Raw genomic sequence first — 27297 nt, 5'->3', positions numbered from 1 at the left:
CGAAAAGGACTTCCCTGCCCCTTGGGCACAGTGGGCCTGCAAAGCTGCCCCAGTGGCTCCATAGTGCTGGACATGGACTGGAATGGATGAATCCTGTTTGAAGATTAAGAAGAAGGTGCTGGTGAGCTTAAATTTTATACTGTAGTGGGCAACCTCTCGGTGCAAGGATCTCTAGTGGAAGAAGTCAGAGTCTACCATAGGGGGAGGCGTTCGTGAAAAAGCTGTTGATAGGATAATCTGCATCAGGACTCCTTCTGTTATCTGTGCTGGTATTATGCTGAAAATTTTATGTCCATAATGAAAAGGTAGTATGCCACAGAGATAGGCAAGAGCCAGTGAAGCATTGTGACTCTTATGGTGAATTCTGGGTGATGGGTGCTCTTTACATATCTCATCAGCGGATGGAGTCACTGTAACTGCATTAGGTGTGACTGCTAGCAACAAAGCCTCTCATGCACCAAAAGAGGGAAGCTGGTAGAGCGTCTGGAGTCTCGGCATGATGTATCTAACTAAAAAGTCAACGGGAGGAAGTGGAGGAGTGCGAAAAAAGCAGTGCCCAGGTGGCAGATCAACATTGCCCCTTGTACAGCGGCCACTTTTTACTCTAAATAGGTTACATCTGGGCACGGTAAGAAAAGAACTGTGAGGCTAAAGGGCAGTATTCTGGTGTACCCACATGCTAAGGCTCAGATTTGTGTACTAGATAACACATTGTATCATTCTCAAGGAATCAAGGGTGGATTAGGGGAACCCTTCTTAAAAAGGGTTGTTGGTGACCAACATAGCCCAAAATATTACTTTCTTTCTAGTCTGATTGGTAAATTGAACATGGAGAGAACACATTAGGATAACACAGTATTTCGATACTCACCTGAAGGCTCAGTAGAGATTGATCATGCTCACTGAATGGGGACAGGAACGACCCAATGACTGCCAGGCCATAATGTTTTTTAATAACAAAATGGCATAGATATATTTCTTAGCAAAAATCGTTGTGAAACTTTGGCTAAGTTATCGATCTCGGCTAAAAGCCACTGTTATATAACAAAAGAAAAACACAACATCCTCACCCAAAGGTAAACGTCCTCTGTTGTGATGTATGAATTTTGCTTGATCTGTCACAAACTATTCTCATCAAATGTCTCGCTTGGAAACCCATTATGGACAGAATACTCAAGAAGTGAATTAAATACAGGTCGTTGTTTTTGTTTAGTCTCACATTTCATGTAAATGACCAAGCAAAACATGTCACCACAGTAGTTTAGTTCGTTCTCAGGCTCACAGGAGGATGGACGTTGGAGGTAACTTGTCAATCACACTGCATATCCACCAGCTTATTTTGTAGCAATTAACTGACTGTCGAAAGGGAATGTCATCCTGCCTCCTAAAATCAACTAAATGGATTACATTGATATGGTTGTGACCTACTGGAGTGGATTTAAATTTAAGATCCAAATTTTAGCCAAGCCAATTTTGATCCTCAAAGACCCATCAAAATGGTTCAGGTTATTTTTATTAATCAACTTCCGTAGATCAGAGTAAGTTATATTACGTTACATGTGTTTTATAGCTGGCTTCCAATATATTTGTTTTACTTGTTTGGCTCCAATGGAAATTTTGTAGGTTGCCATCTGCAATTTGTTAGTATTTGCAAAAAAGTGGGCTCCTTAGGGTGATTCTAACCTTACAAACTACTACTAAAGCCATGTGATTGTGATCAGTGGGTCTTGTATGACAGTCATGATGTTTAAGTAAACATCTTTCAATTCTCACTTTGCAGACTTTGTCTGTTGAAGGTGGCCTTCATGAAGGCAAGCTCAAAGGCTGAGGGACTTAAAAGTGTATTCTGTTTCAGCTGCTGTATGAAAGTCAGCATCTGCTGATCCCGCTACTTTCTGATACCCAAAAAGAACTAGGGTCTTTGCCTTATTCTAGACCTACAGACCTACAATCTGTTCCTCAAAAAGCAGCTAATTCAAGATGCTCACTTTGGCTCAGGTCTTGTCTGCTCTAGACCAAGGACACTGGCTGGTAGCGTTGGACTTGCAAGCACTTTCACATTCATCATGCTTCCCTTTGGCTTTGCCAGCGCCCCTTGGGTTGCGGTGGTCGCAGCTCATCTGCATAGGTTAGGGTTTTCAGTCTGCTCTTATCTCGATGACTGGCTGTTGAAGGCGACTTCGCCCCAGGCTGTCGTCACCCACCTTTAGACTGCGGTGAACCTTCTGCATTCGCTGAGGTTCACCATAAACATGCCGAAGTCACACCTGACTCCATCTCAGACACTTCCTTTCATCAGAGGTGTTCTAGGTACAGTGCAATTTTGGGCTTATCCTCCCGAGTAGTGAGTCTAGGATATTCAGGCTATGATACCGATGTTCTGGATTCCATCCTGGGTTTTGGTGAGACTGACTCTGAGGCTATTGGACCTCATGGCCTCCTGCATCCTGATGGTGAATCATGCCAGGTGGCATATGCGGGCTCTGCAGTAGGACCTGAATATCCAGTGGGTGCAGCATCAGGGAAATTTCTCAGACATGGTCCAGATATCGGAGGGAAATGCAAAGGACATGCAGTGGTGGATGAAGAACGGCAATTGGGTCAGAGGCAGACTCCTCTCCCTTCCCCAACCAGATTTCACAGTCGTAACAGATGCGTCACTTCTGGGATGGGGCAGCCACCTGGGAGAGGTGGAGAGCAGAGGACTCTGGTCTTTGGCGGAATTGGGACCCTACATCAATTTATTGGAGCACACTGCCATCCGCCTAGCATTGAAATAGTTTCTTCCCTCTGTCAGATGAAGATAGCGCAGGGGTTCACAGACAACATCACTGCCATAAGGTATGCAACAAGCAGATGAGGTGGGGTCGTGGACCCTTTGTCAAGAGGCTCTGCACCTCTGGACAAGGCCGGAACAGCAGGGCATATACCTGGTGGTTCAACACCTGGCAGGCTCCCTGAACGTCGGGGTGGACGGAATCAGTCGTCGATGCCTGGTGGATCACGAGTGGCATCTCCATTCAGAGGTGGTGCAAGGAGTCTTTCTGCAGTGGGGAAAGCCTTGGATGGATCTGTTTGCCTGCAGAGAGAACATGCAATGTCAGCAGTTTTGCATGTTGAATTTCCAAGAGGGAACTTGCTCGGAGACGCTTTTCTTCTCAAGTGGAGTTCAGGCCTCTTGTATTCCTTTCCGCCCATCCCACTTCTGCCTAGAGTTCTCAAGAAGATCAGGAATGACCGGGTCCATGACATCATTGTGGCTCTGGACTGGGCACAGAGAATCTGGAATACCGAGCTTCTGAAGATGAGCATCGATCCTCCGATCAGGCTGCCTCTTTGGGAGCATCTTCTGTTCCAGCAGCAAGGGAGAGTCCTCCACCCACACCTCTCAGCTCTACTCCTTCATGCATGGAGCTTGAGCGACAGCAGTTGACAGCCTTCAACCTTCCCCCCGATGTCTGTAACGTTATTCTGGCAACCAGTCATTCCTCCACCAAAAGGATATACACCTGCAGATGGCAAAGATTTGTAAAATATTCAGTCTATTGACCCTCTTTCTGCTTCTGTCTCTGATACTCTTCTTTTCATCCTTTCCCAGAAGGTCTCTGCTCTTAAGGGCTATCTGGTGACTCTATCAACTTTTCAGGGACTGCCTAACCAACCGTCTTTGTTTAAGTTCACTGTTGTAAATAGGTATCTTAAAGAGCTTGTACGTGTTCCCACCTTCGCCCTTCATTGTGCCTAAGTGTAACCTGAATCTGGCCCTTACTTGTCTTATGTGTGCTCCTTTTGAGCCACTTCATAATTGTCCCCTCAAGCTGCTCACGCTCAAAACGGCCTTTCTGGTGGCTATAACATCTGCCCGGAGGGGCTGTTAGCTGCAGACTTTATCATCCAAGCCTCCCTATCTTACTCTGTTCCTGACAAAGTGGTGCTTAGCACCTGTGCCTCTTTTCTCCCAAAGGTGGCGACCCCATTTCATTTGGGACAGACTGTCACCCTGCCCACCTTCTTTGCTCCCAATCATCCCTATAAGGAAGAGGAGTGACTCCACCCTCTGGACCCAAAAACTGTGTTGTAATACTACCTTAACCGCACAAAAGAGTTCTGGGTGGACAAGGCAGTATAGAAATTGACTATTTAACGCTTGGTCGTTCTCTGTATAAAAATCTGCTACACTCTGACCAAAAAGCAGCCTCCTGAGGCTCAAGGGCCCATTTCACCAGGGGAAAAGCTGCGACCACAGCATTAGCATGCAGTGTGCCAGTCCTGGACATCAGTCAGGCAGCAATGTGGGCATCACTACTCACATTTGTTAAACATTACTGCCTGGACCGTCAGCTGTGCAGAGACCTGCATTCTACCCGTTCGGTCCTAGAGGACTCTCTAGTATAAAACATCTATCCGCAGCCCACCACCAGGATAGTATGGCCTGGGTATCTATTCAAAGGTAAGGAATCTGCAGCTAAAAATCCCTAACAGGTTGAACAAGTTACTTACCTTCAATACCGCATTAACTGGTAGAGACTATATCTATCTGCAGATTCTTTACACCCACCCATGCCTCCCTGCTCTGCGGACAGGTTTACTAGGGCTAAGGTGATCCCTTTCAGGGCCCTAGTTCGGACACACACTAGTCAGTTTACTTCATGGCTCTGCGCTCCTGGCGTGGAAAGTCATGAAAAAGTAACTCACGTCTGCAAGCCTGGGTGGCGGCTATAGGTGATTGGGATGTCACATCCGGTGCCAATTATGCCGACGACGCTACGTGAAACTGAACTAAGCCACCCAACGGCGCCCAGGGGTAATGCTTACGCAAACGTTTTCGGATCCAATCTGATGCTTGGGAAATTCAAAGGTAAGGAATCTGCAGCTAGATATAGGGTCTTATTACGAACTTGATAGAGAAGAAGTTTCCTCCATCACAAATGTGGCGGATATCCCGTCCGCCATATTATGATCCCATTATATTCAATGAGGATCGTAATACGACAGACGGGATCACCGCTACATTTGTGATGGAGGAAACTCCTCCGTCAAGGTTGTAATAAGGCCCATAGTCTCTACCAGATAATGCATTAACAAAGGTTAGTAACTTGTTCAACAGTGTGTTATGTTTCAGTAGCTATGGAATTTTCTTGTCCCTGTATCTTTTTCTTAGCCTACTGTGTTTGTAAACTCAGTCTGGTGTATTACACAGATCCTACATTGTCCTATCCTGAAAGTGACTATATACCTGGCCTAGTTTTTTTTTTTTGTGCCAGAACTATTCTCCCAGAATAACAGTGTATTTTCCTTCTTGTACAATTGTTAGTGTATTCCATTTCCTTGTCCCTGTATTTCATGACGTTGTATGAATATGTTCCTTTTTTAGGTCTAGCGCGAGCCAAAACCTTTTTAGTTTTACTACAATTTTATACTTAATATTCTTTATTAAAGGGGCTTTCAGCCCTCCTCATCCATTGTTCTGTTGTTGAGTCACTCACATTTTGCTTCCACCAACTACAGCATGGGTTAGTGGGGCAGCCTACTTCATCCACTGGCTAACTGCATTTTGAGAGACCGCATTTTGCTCTCTCACAAGGAGCACATCCGTTCACAAGGTAGTTCCCTTAAGTGCCAGTGTTTTTGTGTTTACTTTATTGTTGTCCTTGTGTCTAGCGCCTGATGTCATAGCAGGATGCTTTCTTCCAGACGTGAGCACAGCTCACATTCTAGCTTTATCAGGTTCTGTCTCCTACTAATGCTGTTGTAAATTCCCATTTGCCTGGCCTTTGTTTGACTTTTATTGTGTCCTTTTTGCCTTTGCTGATGCTAAGTTTTGATTGAAAGTGTGCTGGGACCCTGCTAACCAGGCCCCAGCTCCAGTGGTTGTTCCCTAAACTGTACCCTTGCTTCCATAATTGGCACAACCCTGGCACTCAGATAAGTCCCTTGCAACTGGTACCCCTGGTACCAAGAGCCCTGATACCACGGAAGTTCTCTAAGGAATGCAGGCAATCCCTGGTGGAAAGGAGACTCATAATACCATACCGTCAGCGGTATAAAGTAGACCTTCGGACCGAAGGTGTTACACCTTCGGCCCGGTGGTCCACCGCCCTGGCCATACAGGCGGTGAACTGGCTGCTTTGCAGCCTATTCACCGCTGTGATCATAATTTGGCGGTCATCTCCACCACGCTGTTGGCGGTGCTACCACCGGCGTGGCGGAGCAGGACCACCAAACTCATAATGACCACCATAGTCTTGATTCCACTTCATGCTTCTTTAATCCACCAATCAACACTCACAGCCTCTCTCTTCTAGGTATTGTAATCACTTTCTCCATTTGACACTGTCTATCTTGTCCTCCTTCTTCCCCCATCTGTGATTTTCTATCTCTGTTGCTTTGGTTCAGTTTGTTGAGGAAAAATAAATGTCATTCCCCCAAAAATGAATGCTCATGGGCCCCACCCATAACCACCAGCTGAAAGTAAGCATTGCTCCTTTTACTCATATTGTTTCGGCTGTGTATCACTCTAATGGGGACATAAGTGTTTCTCTGTCCTGGTGTAGGTGTTTTCCACTACGAGTGTTTATGCTACCCTGCCCTGGCGTCAGACAGCAGATTTCCACTGCAGTTTTCATACATTCCACACTATCAGTGAGTTCATTGTTAAGCTGTTCATAGTTATCCCCTGGTGTTAGCATGTTCCCTTTCCTAGTGTAAGTCTGTTTTCAGTTCCAGCGATTTAGATTCCTGACTGTGTTCCAGTGCTCATTGCCCTCGTGTAACTGTGTTGCCTGTCCAAATAACATGTTTCTGCCTCAGTATCTTTGTGTTCTTTATGGCATTGTGTTCTATATCCTATATATATTAGTGTCAGTGTTTCCTGTTATTGTACAAGGGTTGTCTTCTTCCTATGTTGGTATGCACCATCACAGAGAGAATCAATGCCTCTGGTTAGTGCTCTTATGATTATTTGTGAAGAATATTAGTTGTTCCAATACATGCATTTGCCACTCATGCTGTTAGCATGCATGTCATTTATTATGTGCTGGCTTTTACAGTGTGTTGCCATACAATTTGGTTTTCATGATAACCACTAATAATATATATCGCCATGTCGCTACTAAGTAGTTATAGTTAGGACCATGTTTCCATAGGAACAGCATTTTTTGTTTTGCCCATGACTTTGGTGCCAATTGACTTATCTTCACAAAACCTTCCCAAAAAAAAGTTAATCCACCTCAGCTCCTTTCGTGAATGCATTGGGGTGATCTGTTAAAGCGGGAGCCACAAAAAAAGGGGGTCCCAATATGGGTATTCCCCATGCAGTTTTTCATAGGAAAACTAGACATAGCAACAGCCAAAATGGCATAATGGAATTACACCAGATTTGGCAGAAAGTTATATCTTGGTCGAGAATGTATGCTTTTTGTGATGTAAACCCGTTCAGTAGTTTGTGAGAAATTAAGGTTCACAATTTATGTATATAACATGCCGCTGACGATTTGCAGATCTGACAGATCTAAAGATAAAATCTGATTGGCTGCCCACACTTCAACAAAGATGTGGTGACAGTCATTTTAGGGGACTAACTCCCCTGTCCTGATAAAAGTGGAAAAAAACATATAGAGGGGCAGGGTAGGGATAACCTCCACCTCAGGGCCAGACCCTGCATTTTTTCTTTTTAATGGGACTGCGGATCCAAGGTCCAGTTGAGCAAAAATGGAAGGCTACCATCCTTTTAGTTTTATACCTCTAAGGTGGGCTGGGTCTATGGGGGTTGTTTTGATCAATAAATTATTTTTTGTGTCACCAATGAACGAGATTGATAGCAGGTGTAATGATGAATGAGCTGATGTCTCTGCAATTCCGGTCCATTGCCTTGCCAAGCATGTGCTTTTCTCAGCATGTGATCCTTAACTTGCATGATCTTTTAAGAGAAAACTCTGACGAGGAAGATATTTTGGAGGTTCCAGTGAGGAAGGCCGTCTCACATGACCCGGAATCGTTGGAAACTGAGTGTCTAATTTTAGGGCTGAGAAAGCTACTATGGCTTGTGGATTAGGGAAAGATGTCCAGCAGACCAGACAAAGGGAATGGCCTTTAAACTTTCAAGTGAGGGACCAGTTCGGTTTGTGGGGTGCGGGGAGAGGAAAGGTATTGAATGAGAATTAACAGGCCAAGTTATATAAAAGAATGGTCGACATGTCATGTGTTTCCAAAGATTATTCCTGAATCACGTTATTGTCATAGATATATAGCAGAAACATCTCCACGACAAATGTAGATGGGATTGGAATAATGCACAATCCTTTCACATGCCTTTCTCTTGAGGCAACATTATGAAAATGTGTGCATTCCGCCATATGCTTGTGTTTGTTCTTCTGGGATCCAGACCTGCACTTAAAAGAATGTATCCTCATTTGCATGGTACCTAACCCCATGCTAAAGTGGAATTCCTTTTGGTGTGCAATGCTGTGCCTCTCTGCTGGGTTGTTTCTTTTTGCAGGTGCACATACAACTGTGAGTGCCTTTGTAAGAGAGTGAACGTATAATTTGTTCTTTGTGTTGCATCACTTGTGGGTGCAGACATTTGCTGACGGGCTGTGTGCCTGACCGCAAATGTACTTTTTCTGAAAAACCTACATTCTTTAATGTTAAAGTATATGGGATGGCATAGTTTGTCAAAACAAAGTTAGGCACATGCTTTACTTCTTAGATCCCACAGGAAAAATCATCTTTCTTCAATATTTTATTAATATTGAGAAAGAGCAGTGTTTTGTGTTTTGGTCTCCACAGAATAATTTCACCATGATTAGCAAGCAGATGTCATTATTATTAAATGGCTAACAAGCTGTTTTTCTCTTTTTTTGCCCTCATCACAGGTAGATACAGATACATCTATCTCTCAGTCTTTGTACGATTCTCTGCTAGAGTTGCGTCCATAAAAGTGCAGGTATTAGCAGCAGTGGAAACCACATAATTCACCTTCTGGACTATCTTAAAGCATCAGCCCAAAATTTATAGTACTTTGTTAGACCTAATGTGCTGAGGTTGTGTTTCCCCAATTGTTTTAGGTTTTTCTGATAGGTTTTGCTGATTCCCCCTTGTTAGACCTGACAGCCTTAGGGTGGTCACCCCTAACTTTTTGCCTGCCTCCCTTCACTTTTTGGACACTGTTTTTGCTGGTTTTAGGTCTCTGCGCACTTTACCACTGCTACCCAGTGCGAAAGTGCATATGCTCCGTCCCTTCAAACATGGTAACACTGATTCACACCCAATTGGCCTATTTAATCAACTTATAAGTCCCCAGTAAAGTGCACTATGTGTGCCGCGGCCTGTAGATTAAATGCTACTAGTGGGCCTGCAGCACTGATTGTGCCACCCACATAAGTAGTCCCTTAATCATGCCTCAGGCCTGCCATTGCAAGGCCTGTGTGTGCAGTTACACTGCCACTTCGACTTGGCATATAAAAGTACTTGCCAAGCATTAAACTCCCCTTTTTCTACATATAAGACACCCCTAAGGTGTGCCCTATGTAACCCATAGGGCAGGGTGCTGTGTAGACCAAAGGCAGGACATGTACATGTGTAGTGTACATGTCCTGGTAGTGTAAAACTCCTAAATTTGTTTTTACACTGCTGTGAGGCATGCTCCCTTCATAGGCTAACATTGTGGCTGCCCTCATACATTGTTTGAGTAGCTGCTGATCTGAAAGGAGTAAGAAGGTCATATTTAGTATGGTCATATTTAGTATGGCCAGAATGGTAATACAAAATCCTGCTGACTGGTGAAGTTGGATTTAATATTACTATTTTAGAAATGCCACTTTTAGAAAGTGAGCATTTCTCTGCACTTAAATCCTTCTGTGCCTTACAGCCCACGTCTGGCTGGGCTTAGTTGACAGCTCCCTTGTGCATTCACTCCGACACACCACAAACACAGGATACTCAGCCTCTCTTGCACACATCTGAATTTTGAATGGGTCTTTCTGGGCTGGGAGGGTGGAGGGCATGACACTTGCATGTTAAAGGACAGTAGCCTGCCCTCACACATAGGACTGCCACACCCCCTACTGGGACCCTGGCAGACAGGATTGAACTGAAAGGGGACCTTGTCACTTCTAAGCCACTCTATAAAGTCTCCCCCACTTCAAAGGCACATTTAGGTATTTAAACAGGGCCTCTACCAACTCAGCCACTTCCTGGAGAAGAGAAAATGAACCAGAACCTGCATCCTGCCAAGAAGACCTGCCTGGCTGCTCAAAGGACTCACCAGTCTGCTGTCTATGAAGGACTGCTGCCCTGCTGTTGCCCGGCTGCCTTGCTGCTCTCTGGCTGTGGTGAGGAAGTGCTCTCCAAGGGCTTCCATAGAGCTTGCCTCCTGTTCCCTGAAGTCGCAGGACCAAAAAGATTTCATCTCTACGAGAAGGACTCCTTGTGTGGCGAAATTCGACGCACAGCCTGCCAGTAACGACACACAGCCTGCACCGCGGTGAAAATGTCACCACACGCTGAACCAGAACGACGCAGCCCGACTTCGCAACGAGAAGATCAACGCAGTGCCAGCATAGCGACCGGAAATTCGACGCACAGTCTCACCGGATCGACGCACAGCTGAGCCGGAACAACGCAGCCCGACTTCCAGAGAGGAATCGATGCAGCGGCTGCCGTGCGGTAGAAAATTCGACGCATCGCCTACCGGATCAACGCAGCTCCTGTGACTTCATCCTAGCAGTGCTAGAAATCCATGCATTTTCCCCGGGGCGCCTGAAAACCCCGCAACCCGAAGAGGACCCGCGACTGAGTGCCGCAAATCGACACACAGCCGTCCCTGCGTGAAAACTAAACGATGCATCACCGTGTGTGGCCCGAGAAATCGACGCACACCCCTTTGTTTCCACTAATCTCCTCCTCTGAGGTCCTTTGCGGAGATTTTTCACGCGAACCAGGTACTTTGTGCTTGAAAGAGACTTTGTTTTACTTTTAAAAGACTTAAGACACTTTATATCATTTTTCAGTGATATCTTAACATATACTTATTGCATTTTAATCGTTTTGACCTGCATCTTACCAGATAAATATTATATATTTTTCTAAACACTGTGTGGTGTATTTTTGTGGTGCTATATTGTGTTATTGTATGATTTATTGCACAAATACTTTACACATTGCCTTCTAAGTTAAGCCTGACTGCTCAGTGCCAAGCTACCAGAGGGTGGGCACAGGATAATTTGGATTGTGTGTGACTTACCTGACTAGAGTGAGGGTCCTTGCTTGGACAGGGGGTAACCTGACTGCCAACCAAAGACCCCATTTCTAAAGCCCCCCAGTGGCCTTACAGCGCGTGGCACTTCCCCACTGTAAGTACAGTTTGAACGTGCGTGCCGTCCCACATTTGTTGGGAAGTGGGCTGGCCGAGGTGTGCGCACTAGCATCTATGGTGCTTTAAACATGTGACTCGCCTGACTTAGCAGGCCTGTGTGCGCACTTGCACCTTTAGTGTTTTTAAACATGCTTCCAGCCTGCCAAATCAGGCTTTTATGTGTGCAAGGGCACATTTGCCCAGAGAGTGAAGAATACCCATGTGTGTTTTCACTTCATAGGAGAGATGCTCTGCCCATAGGTTCACATGTGAGGAGTGTTCTTGTCACTCCTAGCTACAACAGTGGATTGCAGCAGAGCAGTCTCATGTTATTTACTGTCATTGGATTCTTCCTGACAAATAACATTCTGTGGTAAAGGTGGTTTTGTCAATAATCATGGAGAAACGCCTATTCTAGGAATTGGACATTTCTCTGCCCTAAAATGCTTTGTGTGCCTTTAAATGTGACTTGAGTCCACACTGGGGGATGGAGGAGCACATCTGTTTATTGTCCAGCAACATCTATAAAACTTGGGCACACAACTGGAACGAAGACCACTGCCATTTGTGGACCTGGCTGGATAGATTGGAGAGAGAGGTTCTGATACTTGGCCTCTCAGAGCCAAATCATGGCCCCACTAAAGATTAAGATCTGCATTCCACAGCCCCTTGGAGGACAGGACTGAAATTTAGGGGCGACTTCAGTGGTCCAAAGGGGAAAACTCTTAACCTCCATCAGCTTCAAATGCACACTACAGTATAACTATTGGTGCCCCACTGCAGCAAAGTAGAGATGCACTTGCAGGAACGTGGTGCACACTGCCAGAAGAATCTGTTGTGAACAAGGAGTAATTACTGCCCTAGGAAGAGACCATGCACCCTTCCTGCATCGTGGGTGGCCTGGGCAAAGTGGTTGCTGCTGTGTGGCACTCTGAAGTGTGCTCTCCAAGGGTTTGTTGGGTTGGCCCCTGTTCTCTGGTTGGAGGTCTCAGTGACATCAAAGACCTCCCACAAGGGATCTACACCTTCTACCTGTGTCATCTGGAGAACGGTGCCCCTTTAAGTGCCTACATCATCTAGTGGACGTCACCTGGTAGCAGCGGTGTGGGTGTGGAACTACGTATTGTGCCTGGAGACTGCATTTGCCTGGTGCAGAGCCTTCAAAGTACTGCCCGCATTCAAGGAGTGTGGCCCTTCATATTCATGGAGCCACAGCACGCATAAGCGTCTGGTTGGTAGTGAGCGGATTCACCAGTTGCTGAACCCCACATGGCCCGCCATTGTCGAGCATACTGCATTTCTTTTGTGCAACACCAACTGCATGCTCATTATGTGTAGTGTCCAATTCACTGATTGTGACCGTCAGAGGTGGGAGCAAACCCGGAGCAATGTTGCATTCTAACTCATGCAGCACTACTGAACTTGCGTCTCTGTGTGTGTTTCCAGATTTGTCTGATGCGACTCAAGTCATTGTGCACCAGACATTGTGCCTCATTCCAGGGAGGTAGGGCATTGGTAACTTTCCCTGTGTGAGCAGATTTGTCTGGTGCGACTCAAGCCATCACACATCAGACGTTGTGCCTCATTCCAGGGGGGTATGTCATTGATAACTTTTTCATCTGTGTTTGGAATCATCTGGTGTGACTCAGATCATTGCACACCAGACGTGATGCCTCATCCCAGGGAGGTGCGGATTTGGTAACTCTTTGTGTGCAACCGAGACTGTCCGGGGCAACTCAAGTCCTCACACTCCAGACGTTGTTGTGCCTCCTACCATTGAGGTGCGACTTTGGTAACTATCTGTATATTGGAGCACTTGACTGGGCACCACTTCAACAGCGTGTATCCCAGAGTGACCCTCCCCCGTACTTGCCAGACCGGTGCCCATGCTGGAAGGCACAGTGCGGAGACCCCTGTGTGAACTCTCCGAGTGGTGGCCAGATCTTCATTTGTCGACTATTGCCTGATTTACTATCTCTTTGCTTCCCCCCCACCTTGGCCCCCGGGATCCTGAATAAGTGTAATTCTGACCATAAGTGGCCCAGTATCCAGGGAAAGGGTTTTATCATCTCCAACTCGTGAGGGGGGTGGGTCAGTAGGAACTGGGTGGAGGGTGGAGGAAGATTTGGACCCAAGGGAGGGGTCTGAGAGTGCAGTGACCACTATCCTGCCAGATAACAGTGCACTGCATTAGGGTGCTTGGAGTGAGTGTGAGTGAGAGCGTGTTATACTAGCCTGCCTGATATCCGTGGCACCATGTAGCGGTATGGTGTGACCACTTGTGATTGACTACACCACACAGTGGTAAGGCGCACATGTTGTTTCTTGGTCTGAGGACTATCACAGTTGACAATCGGTTTTACTGGTGCAGCCTAGGCCACAGAACTATCAAAAAGTGCTGCTGTTCTCAGTATGTACACATTGATGCTAACGTTGTGAGTCGGGGTGCATCCTAGAATCATGTGACATTGAATTAGGGAAATTGCTAGGATGGGTCTTCTGATGATAGCTTGTTGTTACTGTATGAGGGTGCTGGGAGAGAAAGTATTATTTTTCTCACGTGTACATGCTGCTAATGTCGTTTTAACGTAATTGGGCTTAGTACTGCTAGTGATATTTCTAAATGTGATTTATGCCCAGATTTAATGATGTTTGTTATCTTAATGTGTGTGTTGAATACAAACTTTATTTACATACACCTCCTGTGAAGTCTCTTTTGTGCCTCTCAGTGTATTTTTTGTTTGGTAGTGTTGTGCCAAAGCTTTACACGTTGTCCTTGTGATAAGCCTGACTACTCTGTGCCAAGCTACCCAAGGGTTAGCTCAGATTATCCATTGAGTGTAATCACCAACCCCTGACGTAAGTGGTAGGTTCTGCCTGGGCTAGGGCCTCGCCTCAGCCAACCAGAACGTGCCACCTCCAACATACTTCCAATAATCTGACTTTTTATGCTTGTAGCATTGTCTATCCCAATTAAATATGTGTGCTACCCCTTTCAACCAATTTATCACAGGAGGTCTAGTCAGTGATATTTGTTTATTACAAATTGCACAGCGGGCCAGAAATATTAAATAAGACCACAGCTGCTTCTTCATATTGCTTCTGTATATATTCCCCAGTGCTATTGGCTCATAACTAAGGCCCTGATTGATACTTTTTGGTGCAAAACTGCACCAACACAGTTTTGCACCAAAAAGGTTAGCACCGACTTGCACCATTTCTGTGCACCAGCCAGGCACCATATTTATGGAATGGTGCAAGCCGGTGCAAAGGGTAGGCTAGCGTAAATAAAAATGACGTTAGCTGGGTGGGGCTGGCTGTATGGAAGAAATTACGTTAGGCTGGTTAGAGTGAAATAAAATGTCAGTTTCTGACGCAAAACCATCCATACCACATGACTCCTGTCTTAAAAAAGACAGGAGTCATGCCCACCACTCCAAAGGCCAGCACAGGGGACCAGGGTCCCCTGGGCATGGCCATTGCACCTAGTGCCATGTGGGGGGGGGGCACATTAAAAAAATATATATTTACCTGTACTTACCTATACTTAACTGGGATGGGGTCCCTCATCCTCCGCTGTTCCTCTGGTGTGGGTGGGGGTGTCCCTGGGGCGGGCACCTGTGGGTTTATTCCATGGTGTTCCACCATGGAAATAGGCCCACAGGTCCCCTAACTCCTGCCGTGACCAAGGCGTTAAAGGGGCAAAGTAAGCTTTGCATCATTTTTTGACCCCTCCTCCCTCCCGTGCACCATTTTTGCACATGAGTATAAAAATGGCGTTAAGGCCATAGAGTCATTTTTTTGCACGGGAACGCCTACCTTGAATCTCATTAATGCTAGGTAGGTTTCCGCCCTCAAAAAATGACTTTAACTCCATAAATTTAGCGCTAGACGGGTATAGCGCCAAAGTATAAATATGGAGTTCGTTTTGCACCGAATTAGAGTAAAAACAATTACGTTAATTTGGTGCAGAGTATAAATTTTCCCCTAAGTACTTAAAGTTGGGCTTAACTTTACTGTATGTTTTAAAATACTTGTCCATACCGCACTTACGTCATCCCAAAAGTACTCCTATTCAGAACAGTTTTCAAATATAAGCATGTCATTTCCCACAGGAATACCATGCCTTTTGCTGACAGCTTCTTAATATTTATGCAGTTTTCTTAAGTATTGTGCTGTCAGTTTATGCTGTAAACTGTAAAGACGTAGTTATTTTTCAATGCAGTGGAATTCATGACTGTGTAGAGAATGTTTAGAGATATTTACCATATAAATGCCAGCTGTTGTCCTGTCAGGCACCCTTCTCAGATACCGTAAAGGGGTTTATTTTTCCTCTTATCTGCTGAGCACAGTGCCTCATACCATTTTGCCACTTCCAACTTTTGTGGTTTAATGTCCTGAATTTCCATTTCCATATCCACCTATTTCAAGTTGACTCCAATTACACGTAGCACACTATGGAATGCATATACTTACATCTTGATATAATCCCAGCAGTATCTTCTACCAGGGATTCCAAAATGTTAACCTTGTTGCTTCAAGTAACTCTCCCCAACATGCAATTCCTATCCTTTTCAGGGATGTCGCTACGTAATCGTAGATACACCCCAGAGTTTGATGAGTTTTCCAAATCAGTAGTTTTACACTATAATACGGTACACCCCGTCTGAGTCTCTTGTTTTACCAGATATTGCCACAAGCCTGGGGTACCTTGAGATGCACCTTCTTAATAAAATTGGTGCCCTATATTTGTATAGATACTCTCCTTCCTGAGGTACATCTTTTAATATTGATTGAAATATTTGCCCTCTGCGGGATTGATCCAGGAAGGCATTTAATATTCCACAATTTTTAAACTGAAAAGTCTGATTATATAACATAAATTCTAGTAATTGCAGCCCACCCTCTTATAGTTTCCTTCTCATCTTTCAAAGTTCAGTAGTTTCCGTATATCTCAGAGAATTGTTTTCTGTCCAACGCCAGTGGGATGCAGTTAAAAAGAAAGGCCCGCTGCCCCCTGCTTCCCAGTCCTTGCTCACTACCGATTTAGGGTCCATTTACCCCGTCCCGTCTCCCTGGTGGGGATGCTTTCCTTGATACTAGTTGTTCTGTCCTGCATGGAGGTACCTGATGTTTGTGTACATCTTTATATAAGAAACATGTGTGATGTAAAAAAAAAAAAAGCAAAAACGAGGTTTGGAGCTAGGACACAGCTTTGCCACAGACCCTGCTCTAAATTAGGAGTCAGTGTATTCCCCCTTATTCCCATACCTAACTTTCGCAGAACGATTGGAATGCAGTACTGATGAAAAAATTAAAATCGGCCCATTAAGACCAATCTGTGCTAAATAACGCCACATTTTGGCCCTGTTAACCCTATCAAAGGCGCATGTCCATAAAGGCTAAATCTAAATGTATCCTTTTGCAATTGTGTATTTCCCAATTATGAAATAAAGGTTTACACACTGCTTCAGGATACGTTTCTCAACAAGTTAAAATAGGTCCTTTTTTTCTCGGGGACATGTACTTATAAATGTGGGATTTCGCATGGTTCAGAGCTTTCTCCTGTATGGTTCAATTCTTTAAAATATTAATGACACCGTTATTTACTAAGGTTAAGGAAAAACAATAATCTATTCAACCCTAAGCAGACAATACATTGATTTACATTACATTTCTTCTGATATCAACCGAGTGTAGTAGACCTTTGGTCATTACTTGAGGCCATCCAGGTCTAGATAGAGCTATCTGCGGCTTAACTAGGCCAAAACAGGGTTGCTATTTTTTGGTACCAAGGAAAGTGTATTTCATCCGCACTAGACATCAGTACTTAATTTGTGCTGGGGATTCCTGGTGGGCACCACCTGAACTTATTTATTGGGACCAGAACTCTATTCTTGCCTAGTTCTGGTCTGTAGCTGCTTCATTTATGCAGCTAAGCCAGGAGAGTTAGACTGTTTTCTTTTATTTCCACATTTGTACATAGTAATTAAAGATCGGCAGCTAATGCTCTGATCGTTCACAATTCAGTGTATGGGCAACCATTCTATTTCCTTAAACCACAATGGAAATGAAAGATGTCCTCCAAGGCTTTGTGCATGCTGCTGTCAGGTTAAGATTCCTCTACAGTCGAAGGGCAACCAGTAGTCAGAGTTGTCTGACCTCTGGACTGGTAGCAGTCCTACAGCTGCTTCTATGGACCTAGCAGTTGCAGCTCGCGGGAGAAAAAAGGGGTGGGGTGGCGCGTGGCAGGGAAGGTGGGGGAGGGGACCCCCTCTCCCCCAAAAAAGTACCTTTTTTTCCTGCCCCACGCCATCCACTCTGCTCTGTCTCCTCAGGCTGCAGACACAGGCTCCAGCCTGCACAGGCGCTCCCAGGCAGACTGGGATCCTGTGCAGGCTCTCTCCAGCCCGGCAACTGTGTTGCCGGGCTGGAGAGAGCACACTGTGCATGTATGTTTGGCTGGCCCGAGACGGCCGGCCAAACATACATGCTCAGTGAGGGAGAGTGCTGTGCATTCCCTCTCCGTCCACGTCACGCCCATGGCCCTGCCCACTTTTATATAAATAACATAATAAACTGTGTTTATTATGTTGTTTCTATAAAAGTTTTGAAACTCTTGCTGCTGGCGGGTGGGGCGACGCTCGGGCAGAGGAACCGCCCCAGGGACCTAACCTGTTCAAAACATCATGAAAGCAATGTCTGCCTCCCCTGCCCAAACCCTCTTCTCTTGTTATCATGGAGCTTTTAGGTCACTGTAAAAGTAGCATGCACACTATGCTATGGGCCCCAAAGAAAATTAAGCAGGGGCTACGACTTAAGTTTTTTATAAATTAAGCACTGCTAGAAATCCTTTGCATCTCTGAGGTAAAACTGAAGTCTACACAATAGGTTAAAATGTTTTGGTCCTGCTTGATGCTGAAGCTTTATGAAAGGCCCAGTTAAACACTGATGGAAGTAGCTACTTCTACTAAATTAAAAGGCCTAACTCACCTTTCTTCTCCCAAAAAAAAGGAAGCCTTTATGACACATGCGACCAGCAATGCATGATTAGATTACTGCTAAACCCTACATATCATTCTGCCTAGGAACCGAATTACACAGCTTCAACCAGCCAAGAATGCAGCACTCGGACTGTCTTTGGCTATGGACAAGAGATATGTTTCGGAGTCACAAAGGTTGTTGCACTAGCTGCCTTTTGAGAAGCACATAACCTTTTAAATTTTAGGAGAAGCAAATGCAGTAATAGCAAATTAACACTGTAGGTTCATAGATACAACATGACGACATTAGTGTGCTGTTTGTGCTTTGTACAGGGACGTAAACAGTAGTCTGCCGAGCTCTCTATCTTTAGACATCAAGCCCTCTTACTCTCTTGTAACCTTTGGGCAAAAGCTGAAAATGTGCAGTTACTAAGACCAGCCCGAAGTGACCCTTTGGTTGGTGGGCACTTTACAAATACTGTCACTCAATCGATGAGTTGAGGGGGCCATTTTTTTATGACATAGCCCAAGTACCGTCCATAGCTAGAATCAGGCTTCCATCCTTGATATCTTCTTTGGTAAATTGGATTAGTCTCAGAAGAGCTCCTCAAAGACGCCTTTCTCACTTGTGATTGTCTCAAAAACAAATTGATTGTAATCATTCTCACCCCATTTATCTTCTTAATAAGTAAAACTCAGGGAAGGGTTAGTTTAATTAATGGCGCACACTCAACCTACTTTTTTGTCATTCAAGGATGCAAAGAATTGTTAGATGGCATGTTTGTTCCTTACCTCATGTGACCCTTGGCATGAAATATAATATCAGCACTTAGAAGCTCTTTATATGCAAATTACTTAGCTTCCTTGAGCAATTGTCCTACATGTCCATTGTTACTGAAAAATTTGTCTGGGTGTTGACACACTTTCATCTTGGCTGAAGCATCCTTGTGATATTGCTGAGTCTCCAGATGGAGCAGATTGCCTTTTGGCTGCTTAAAGGAAATTTCTTAACCGTGTACTCTTTTGGCGGCCAGCATCTGAAGGCGTGGCACGTAGATATTAAAAGTGATATTTTCAATTAGCCTTCAGAAAGGAATAAAAGACATTACTTGTTCAGCTAATCTGCAGAACCCAATGATACATTGTAATACGTTGCACATGTTCCTTATCCTAAAAGCTATGCCACCAAGAAGCCCACTGAGCAGACAAGCACTTTTCAGTAATGTTTATATGACATCTGGGAAAGCACTAGCTTCTAATCAGTATATATTCTGAAGCAAACAAATGCTCTTAAATTGTTTTATAAATGATATCACAAATTATTTAATTTACACATCATATTTTTCCATCTCTCCGGCATTGCTGGTGAGAATGCAGAGAAGTATTGGGCCGTGCTTTGCCACATTTGATAATCTTCCCCCCCCCCCCCCCCCACCAAAAAAAAAACAAAAACTAGTGGTTTCTCCTGCCTTAATATGACTTGCTCATACTTCTCGAGGCACAGGTGGGCCAAACAATGGTTCGTCGATGAACACCACTTCTTGTAGCATGATTTACGTAAACTTCCTTTTGTAGAGAGCATATGGTCCTTGGCCATCACTTAATTGACCCAAATTTTGAGTGGAATAGAATTATTAGGAGTATCCATTATTATTACGGGCCCTGTAAAATTAACATGGCATGTTACCCGTTCATTAGCCCATTTTATGTCAACGCTGCTTTGTCCGCATCCGAGAGAAGAACGTTAGAATTGTTTTCTAAACCTGGCTTGAAACTAAAAGCGTGTCTCAGGCTGTCATAGGTAGTGTCAAATGGGGTAACTGTAGATGGCCATTTCAGAGCTAATCTCTGCAAAACAGTGCAAGTGCTAATCTCTTTTGGGTGAGATGTGACCCTGAAAAAACGAATGATTTAAAAAAAAATGCATTGTATTGAGACGGTTTTAACCATCCGTCCACAAGCATCAAGATATCGCAACATTAAATGATCTGTTTCTCGTCGTCCAGTGTAAAAAGGAGAACTAGTTGGCGATAAGAGAATTAATAAACCCTCAGTCGCTAGCTCCCCGACCTCTTCCTTTTCTGTTAACAGACCGCTAATTAAAGTGATGTTATATTTTCCTTCGCCGTGTCTGCATGTCACCTCACTTTGTGTTGTTTAAATTCATTAGGTTATTTCGTGTATCCATTTGGGTGTCAATCTGTACGTTGATTTCGTACTCTGTAAATCGATCTTTTTGCTTTCATGCAGTGTGTGAGAAGGTTCTTGGACAGTTCACCGAGTGTTCCTCTCATTTCCACGTATGCTCAACTTTTAACGCTGGCGCGCCAGGTAGAGTGAATATCCAGGGTTGCTACTTGGGCACACGTATGTCCTGGGGAGGTACATGTATGTGCTGGGGAAACTATTAGCAAGCAGCCTGTGCTCGCCAGTGTGTCGGCGGTGGTGCGTTTTGCTCCGAGGGCTATCATCTTGCCAAGCTCTGTGCACTTCAAAGGCTGCCTTTGGCTTTGCATGTGATAGTTTCTTTATTGAAATACATCAGTGGCGCCGAGATGTGACTCATCGGGCATGTGCTAGCATTAATCAGCGGTATCCATTTTATCAACCTCAGAACCTGGCGTTGAACCGGCGGCACCGCCAAGACTCGAAATTGTGACAGAGATGTTTGCTGGTTTCTCTTGTTTGTTTCTTTAAAGTCACGCGCAAAGAATGTAAAAATGTGTCGGCTCCGATGCACATAACAAACAAGAATACTATACACACCTTTGATAAATTAATAACCTACACAATCGAATAAATACAATAAAAAGACATGCAATAAAGGCCTACTCCGTAAAATAAAATACACAAGAGACTTGCACCCAGATTTCAGAATCCAGGTCAGTGAACTGTCTTACTTGACAGGGGAATCTTTGGAGATTTGAGTCATTTTGTTGATGTTTGTTTTCATAAGAGCACCTTAATTACAGGTTCCCGCCGTGTTTCTGATAAAAAAAAAATCGAGCTATTCTATACTGTCTACGCACTGTTTTCTTTCAGGTAGTGCCTCGCGAAAATGTATTTGGAACTCTGAACGCTGTAACCTTTTGGCTTTTGAATCAGGAAGGTACCCGATGGGGGCTGGTGCGTAAAAGGGTAATCCCTTCAGAGAGAAAGGAGTAAAACACTTTCGGATGGTGATACCGGCTTGTAGTGTGGCCACGTAAACCTATAGAGAGCGTGTAGCTTTTTAGGACGGCGGGTTTCACTGAAACTACAGTGGCACTGGCGAAAGGGGGGAGAAGGGGGTAAGGGTGTGCTAGCCGGGGGTAAGGTGTCAGTTGATAAGTACGCAGTAGTAACGTTTTTACTGAAACTGTGGTAGGAGTGTTTACCTATGGTGCCATCACTACAAGTAAAAACAGTTGTACCAGTGCGCACTAGTAATCTCGGACTCCAGAGCTTGCGTATTGTTAGGTTGTGAATGAATGGCCAGTGTGTCAGATAAGAATACATGAATCAAAACATTATCTAGAAGGGACGAGTATGCACCTGAAACGGATAAGAAGCTTGTTAAGCGCGAACTCACGCCGTATGTTTGATATACGTGGCAATTTTATTAACATGGCGGAAATGTGTTTGATGGAAATGAGTACGAAAGGCAATGCCTCGTCTTAAAGCCTGCTCCATGTTACGTTATTGTGCTAAAGTCACCTGCTCTCGCCCTGAAAATCCTTCTTGACATTAAGGCCTGCATCGTTTTGTTCCCCCTACAGTTAACTTCAAACGAGAAGCACTTGGAAAGCATAAAGAAGGAAGGCGAGGCGCTGGTTCAGACCCTGCAGCGGCTCGCGCGCACCGCCAGGTGAGTCCCTCGGGCTGACGGGATTTTCCAGGGCTGCAGACAGTTGGCCCCGCCTCCGAGACAGTCCTTAGCTTGCTGGGCTCTCACTGGCTTCTCGTGTTACTGCCCCGCCTCAGCCTCTCAGCCCTGTCCTCAGAAACTCCCTTCATTCACAAGCCGCTCCCTTTGTGTCCTGGTGCGCTTGAATCCTCTGATGTGGGAGCTCACGGTTAAGCTGCACATTGTCCCGTTTCCATCTCAGTGTTTTAATTTAATGTTGGTTTTGTCCTCTGGAAATGGCCACAAAAGTCCTTTATGTCTTTTTGTAGCAGTCAGGATGTTGAACTGAAGGGAATGGGGGATGATAGTAAAGTAAACAGTGTTATTCCTTCGATAAGCACGTTTTGATTTGTGTTTGGATTTGTTTGCGGTGCTGATCCGCTTGCCGTAATAGTGAGGCGTAAGACATTGTGCTCTAAGAGCTCCCAGCTTTGTGGTCTGCCTTGGTTGTGACTGTGAGGGGCCACACGTGGCAGCTTCAGGAGCGTGTTATCTGTTTTTTGTGCATTTTATTTTCTGGCTCGTGCACTCGGACGAAACGCAGACAGATGCAGCTCCAGCACTGGGAGGGGGTAGGAGCGCAACCCTTCTGAGTGCCCCCAGTCAGCCCAAGGGAATGAATATCTGAAATAATGGAGACTCAGTGGCCCCTTATAACATTGTCATTTTGTGTTACACTACCGGGTGCACTGTGATGGACGTCTTCTTATTACCCACTTCTTTATCATTGTTCTCATCCAGCCTCTTCTTTCCCATTAACTAAGCATGCAGGTGCCAAATCATGCATTTGGTTGGCTTTGTCTCCCTCCTCTCCACCAGGGCCACGGCTTCTGTGTGGTTCGTTTGACTTTTATTTAAACAGCACACGAAGAAGAAAGAAGAAACCCCTCCTCCTAACCCAAGCTGTGTGCCTAAGGGTGCATTCTGTCAGTCTCCTCCACATAAAAGGAGGCAGCCCCTTATACACTGGCCTACAGGACTCCACCTTCCACCACCGTAAGGATGCCCTACATGAAACTGCCCACTTAGGCCAGTAGGATGGTACACGCCACCTGCATCGGGTGTGATCTGTTCACATGTTTGAATACTGCCAAGTTTATCTCAGCATTCCATCCAGTGCTTAATTTGGGCTGGTGTTTGCAGGTGAGGTTCACCCGCACTCATTTTTGGATCTGGGTTTTATTTTCCCTTATCAGAATTTTACCCAGACCAATAGAGAGAGCAAGCATTGGCCAAAGCCAATATGTTTTACATACACAAGAGCTGTTAACTTTGCCAATGTCTTTTAGCCATGTTGTACAGCAGCAAGGGTGCTGTGCAGTATGGCTGAATATTATGAGCGTCTGTGGTCCTATTTTTTCAGGATGGGGTTATTATCTGCCTCCTTTGAAAAAAAAAAATCAGGAACCTACAACAATAACTGCCAGCAAACATAAACAAACAAGAAGTTAAAATATACACTTATGCATCATTTTTTTAATATAATGGGGGCAGAAAATGTGAGCCAAAGGCTGAGGGTGCTGGGCGAAACAAAAATTAGGCAATAATAACAAAAGTAAATGATAACAGCTGTTGAAAGTCGGATTACTGGTTGAGAGGGCCGAAACCCTACTCAAGCAGCAATCACAATCGCTGTTAGGGTGAAACACAAGCAAACCCCAAATTAACCTGTGCTTAACTCTCTGGTACCTTGGCACAAAGCAGTCAGGCTTAACTTCAGGCAATGTGTAGAGTGTTTATGTAGCACTTTGATCAATCAATCAATCAGCCGATTTATAGAGCATGACTTGCCACCCATGAAACTTCAGACAGTAATAGAATGAAAAATGTTAGACCTGTCAGCCTTAGGATGGTCTCTCTCCACCCCCGACTTGTTGCCTGCCTCCTCCACTTATCTGACCTCATTTCTGCTGGCGTTATGATTCTGTGCACATTACCACTGCTAACCAGTGCTAAAGTGCTTGTGGTCTCTCCCCTAAACATGGTAATATTGGTTTATCCTCAGTTGGCATATTTAATTTACTTATAAATCCCTAGAAAAGTAGTGCTACATGTACCAGGGCCTGTAAATAAATACCACTAGTGAGCCTGCAGCACTGATTGTGTCACCCACTTAAGTAGCCCTTTAACCATGTTACAAGACCGCCATTGCGGAGCCTGTATGTGCAGTTTTACACTGCCTTGTCGATCTGGCAAAATATCCTTGTACCAAGGTCCAAATCTTTACTTTTTAAACATATGTCACCCGTAAGGTAGGCTCAAGACAATAAGGCAGGGTGCAATGTATTTAAAAGGGACATGTACTTCTAACCTTTATATGTCTTGGTAGTGAAAAACTCCCAAAGTCGTTTTTCACTAATGTAAGGCCTATCTCTGCCATAGGATAGCATTAGGATTCCACTTTTACATTTTCATGAGTGTAATCCACAATCTGAAAGAGAGAAACTTTTCAAGTTTGGTGTGTCTGGACTCAAAAATTAAACTCACAACTTACGGTGAAGTACTGTTTTAAATTGTAATTCTGCAAATGCACTTTTAGAAAATTAGCATTTGTTTTTTACTTTAGCCATTTGTTGCCTGCTGCCTAGCTCTAATCACTTATCTGGGGTGGCTGACAGCTGGACTTTGTATACTCCACCCACACAGCCACACAGAATGGGAGCTGAGGTGTGACTTGATGTGCATTCTGGCACAATGGGAGGTAGGAGCTGGCACAGCCTCACTTACATCTGAATCAGCTGTGTCCTGTCCCCACACAAAGGGCTGCATAAACCCCTGTAGTGAGTCTGGAGCCAGAGCAGAACCTCTGTGCACTTCAAAGGCCTGTCTTTGAAGTCTGTCCCACTTCAAAGGCCCAACTGGGTATAGGTACTGGACCTCTGACACCACCACTTTAGTACACTTCTGGACCTTTGAATACTCTGCCAGGAAGAAGGACTGCTGTGCTGCTGAAGGGCTGCCACTCTGCTGGACTGCTACTGTGCTGGACTCCTGCCTTGCTGTGCTGCCCTGCTGCCTACTGCTTGCTTGCCTGGGTGAGACGGACTGGACCTGCATAACTTGAACCCATAGTGACTCCAGGGGCTACGTGGCTGGCCTCCGGATCTGAAGTCTCAGGGACATTAAAGACTACCAATCACCCTGCTCCTGCATCTGGACTCTGCCATCGGTGAGTTTGTCCTGCCAAGTGGTGCCACCCCAGTCCTGGACCCTTTGAAGTGGTCCTAAGGTGTTTGCTCCAGCGGAACTGACGCACCCTGTGCTGTGGGAGCAGAATTGATGCATCACTGCTACTGAGTGGGTCGGAAACCAACATAACAAGACTCACTTTGCTGCTGCATCCCATATCTTGGGACCCAGGCATCACCTTCAAAACCCCTACTGTGTGACACTTTTGCAGGCACAAGGTCCTCGCATCCCCATTGACCGCAGCCTCGACAACAACTCCGAAGCTCCACATCGCAGGCTCCCTGCTCATCTGAACCAACACATCACCTCAACTGTGTGCCGTATCCTCGTTACTAGTCTTCGCATCACAAACCACATCGATAGAATCTGCACCATCAACATCAGGATCATGCACCACACTGTTCCACAACTAGGACCCGGCACTTCACCACTGCTGCGTGATGCCTCTTCAACCTAGACCCACACAACTGACCACAGCCAAGATTCAAGGTACTTTTGTTCAGCAGACATTACTGGGTCCCTGAAGCTGGCCCACACCCCATCATGGTCGGCCTGAATTTTTTACTTTGTCCACGGTAGCCATGCATCCCCGGTTGGTGCTTCTTGCTTCTAAGCGCTATTATACATTTTATTCTTTAAAGATTTTTGTTGTTTTGGTCTTGTTTTATTTATTTTTTTAAACGGGGGTGGGCTTTTTTGTGTGGTGTTTTCACTGTTTTATTGTTTGAAGTGTGGCACAAATACTTTACACACTGCTTCTAAGTTAGGCCTGACTGCTCTGTGCCAATGTTCCAGAGGGTGAGCAAAGGTTAATTTAGGATTTGCCAGCTACTCACACTGAGTAGGTTTGTGATTGGTGCCCGACTAAAGTTTACACTCCAGTAAAACAACAACCCAATTTCTAAAAAAACACAAGACAAGAAAAATCCCTCACCAATTTCGAAGAATAGGGAAAATGTAATAAATTATTTGACACTAAAACAACAAAAATCGAATCAGTTGGCCTGGAGATATGCAATTTTAAATATTTCATGTAAATAAGGCACCTAAGAGCACAAAGTCCCATTTATAGTTATCTGGTCATGGGGGACTTAGTGAACGTCACAAGTTCAGGCCAACTCCAAAGGTGCTTGGGCTGAATACAGGGACAGGGACCAGGTTAGTCCTACTGAAAGAGTTACTTTCAAAGTCCATCACGAAGAGTTCTGTTCACAGTGAAATGGGCTGCGAGGAACAGAGAGAGCGGTGCACCTGGTCATAGATGCAGCGCAAAGAGCAGGCCGGAGGCGTCACAGATGGTCGTCACTGTAGCTCAAAGATCTTGTCTGGCGTCACAGATGGTTGGTGCTGAAGCTTCGCGCTGGTGGTCACCACGAGCTGTCAGTGCTGTAGCACAAAGTACATATCTCGCACTACCGGTGTTGGTGGTCGCTGTGGCATGAAGACTTGAGTTCACCAGAACTTCACGTTGGCAGATGGCAAGATCTTGGCGTGAATGAGCCCATTAGCAAAGAGCACAAAATGTGAGGATTTCTCTATCCCTTTTTTTTTTTTTTTTTTTTTTTGGAGGGGAGCTCAGCTTAGACCACACCATAGGTCCAAGACCTGAGGGGCACCCCTTGGGGACCAAGAACTCACTCCACAGGCACCATATGTTTCAGACAAGAAAATGCCAACTTGCTGAAAGTGGTGTTTTCAGAATTGTGGCTTAAAATTTGACTTTATTATAAAAGAGGGTTTTGAATTACAATTTGTTAGACACCGAACTCGGTGTTCCTACCTGTTCCCAATTGAAAGTTATCACTTATTAAAAGTAATAAGTTAATCCCATGTTATCCTTTGGGAGAGGTAGGCCTCAGAGTAGTGAAAAATGAATATGGAAGTTT

The 27297-nt window shown here is 45.0% G+C and overlaps 1 protein-coding gene across 2 annotated transcripts in view; it reads left to right on the top strand.

Annotated features, from left to right (window-relative positions):
* Positions 1–27297, top strand: part of ULK4 (unc-51 like kinase 4) — a 1615551-nt gene that overhangs the window by 1556526 nt on the left and 31728 nt on the right. For both annotated transcript variants that reach the window (XM_069211486.1, XM_069211487.1), the window contains exon 36: positions 22095–22183. In XM_069211486.1, coding sequence (XP_069067587.1) covers positions 22095–22183 — 89 coding nt within the window. The remainder of the gene's footprint in view (positions 1–22094; positions 22184–27297) is intronic.

The sequence above is a fragment of the Pleurodeles waltl genome, chromosome 10 (genome assembly GCF_031143425.1).
Source record: "Pleurodeles waltl isolate 20211129_DDA chromosome 10, aPleWal1.hap1.20221129, whole genome shotgun sequence".
In the NCBI taxonomy this organism is placed as follows: domain Eukaryota; kingdom Metazoa; phylum Chordata; class Amphibia; order Caudata; family Salamandridae; genus Pleurodeles; species Pleurodeles waltl.
Note: the sequence above shows the minus strand (reverse complement) of the source record. Positions and strands in the feature narration are given on the sequence as shown.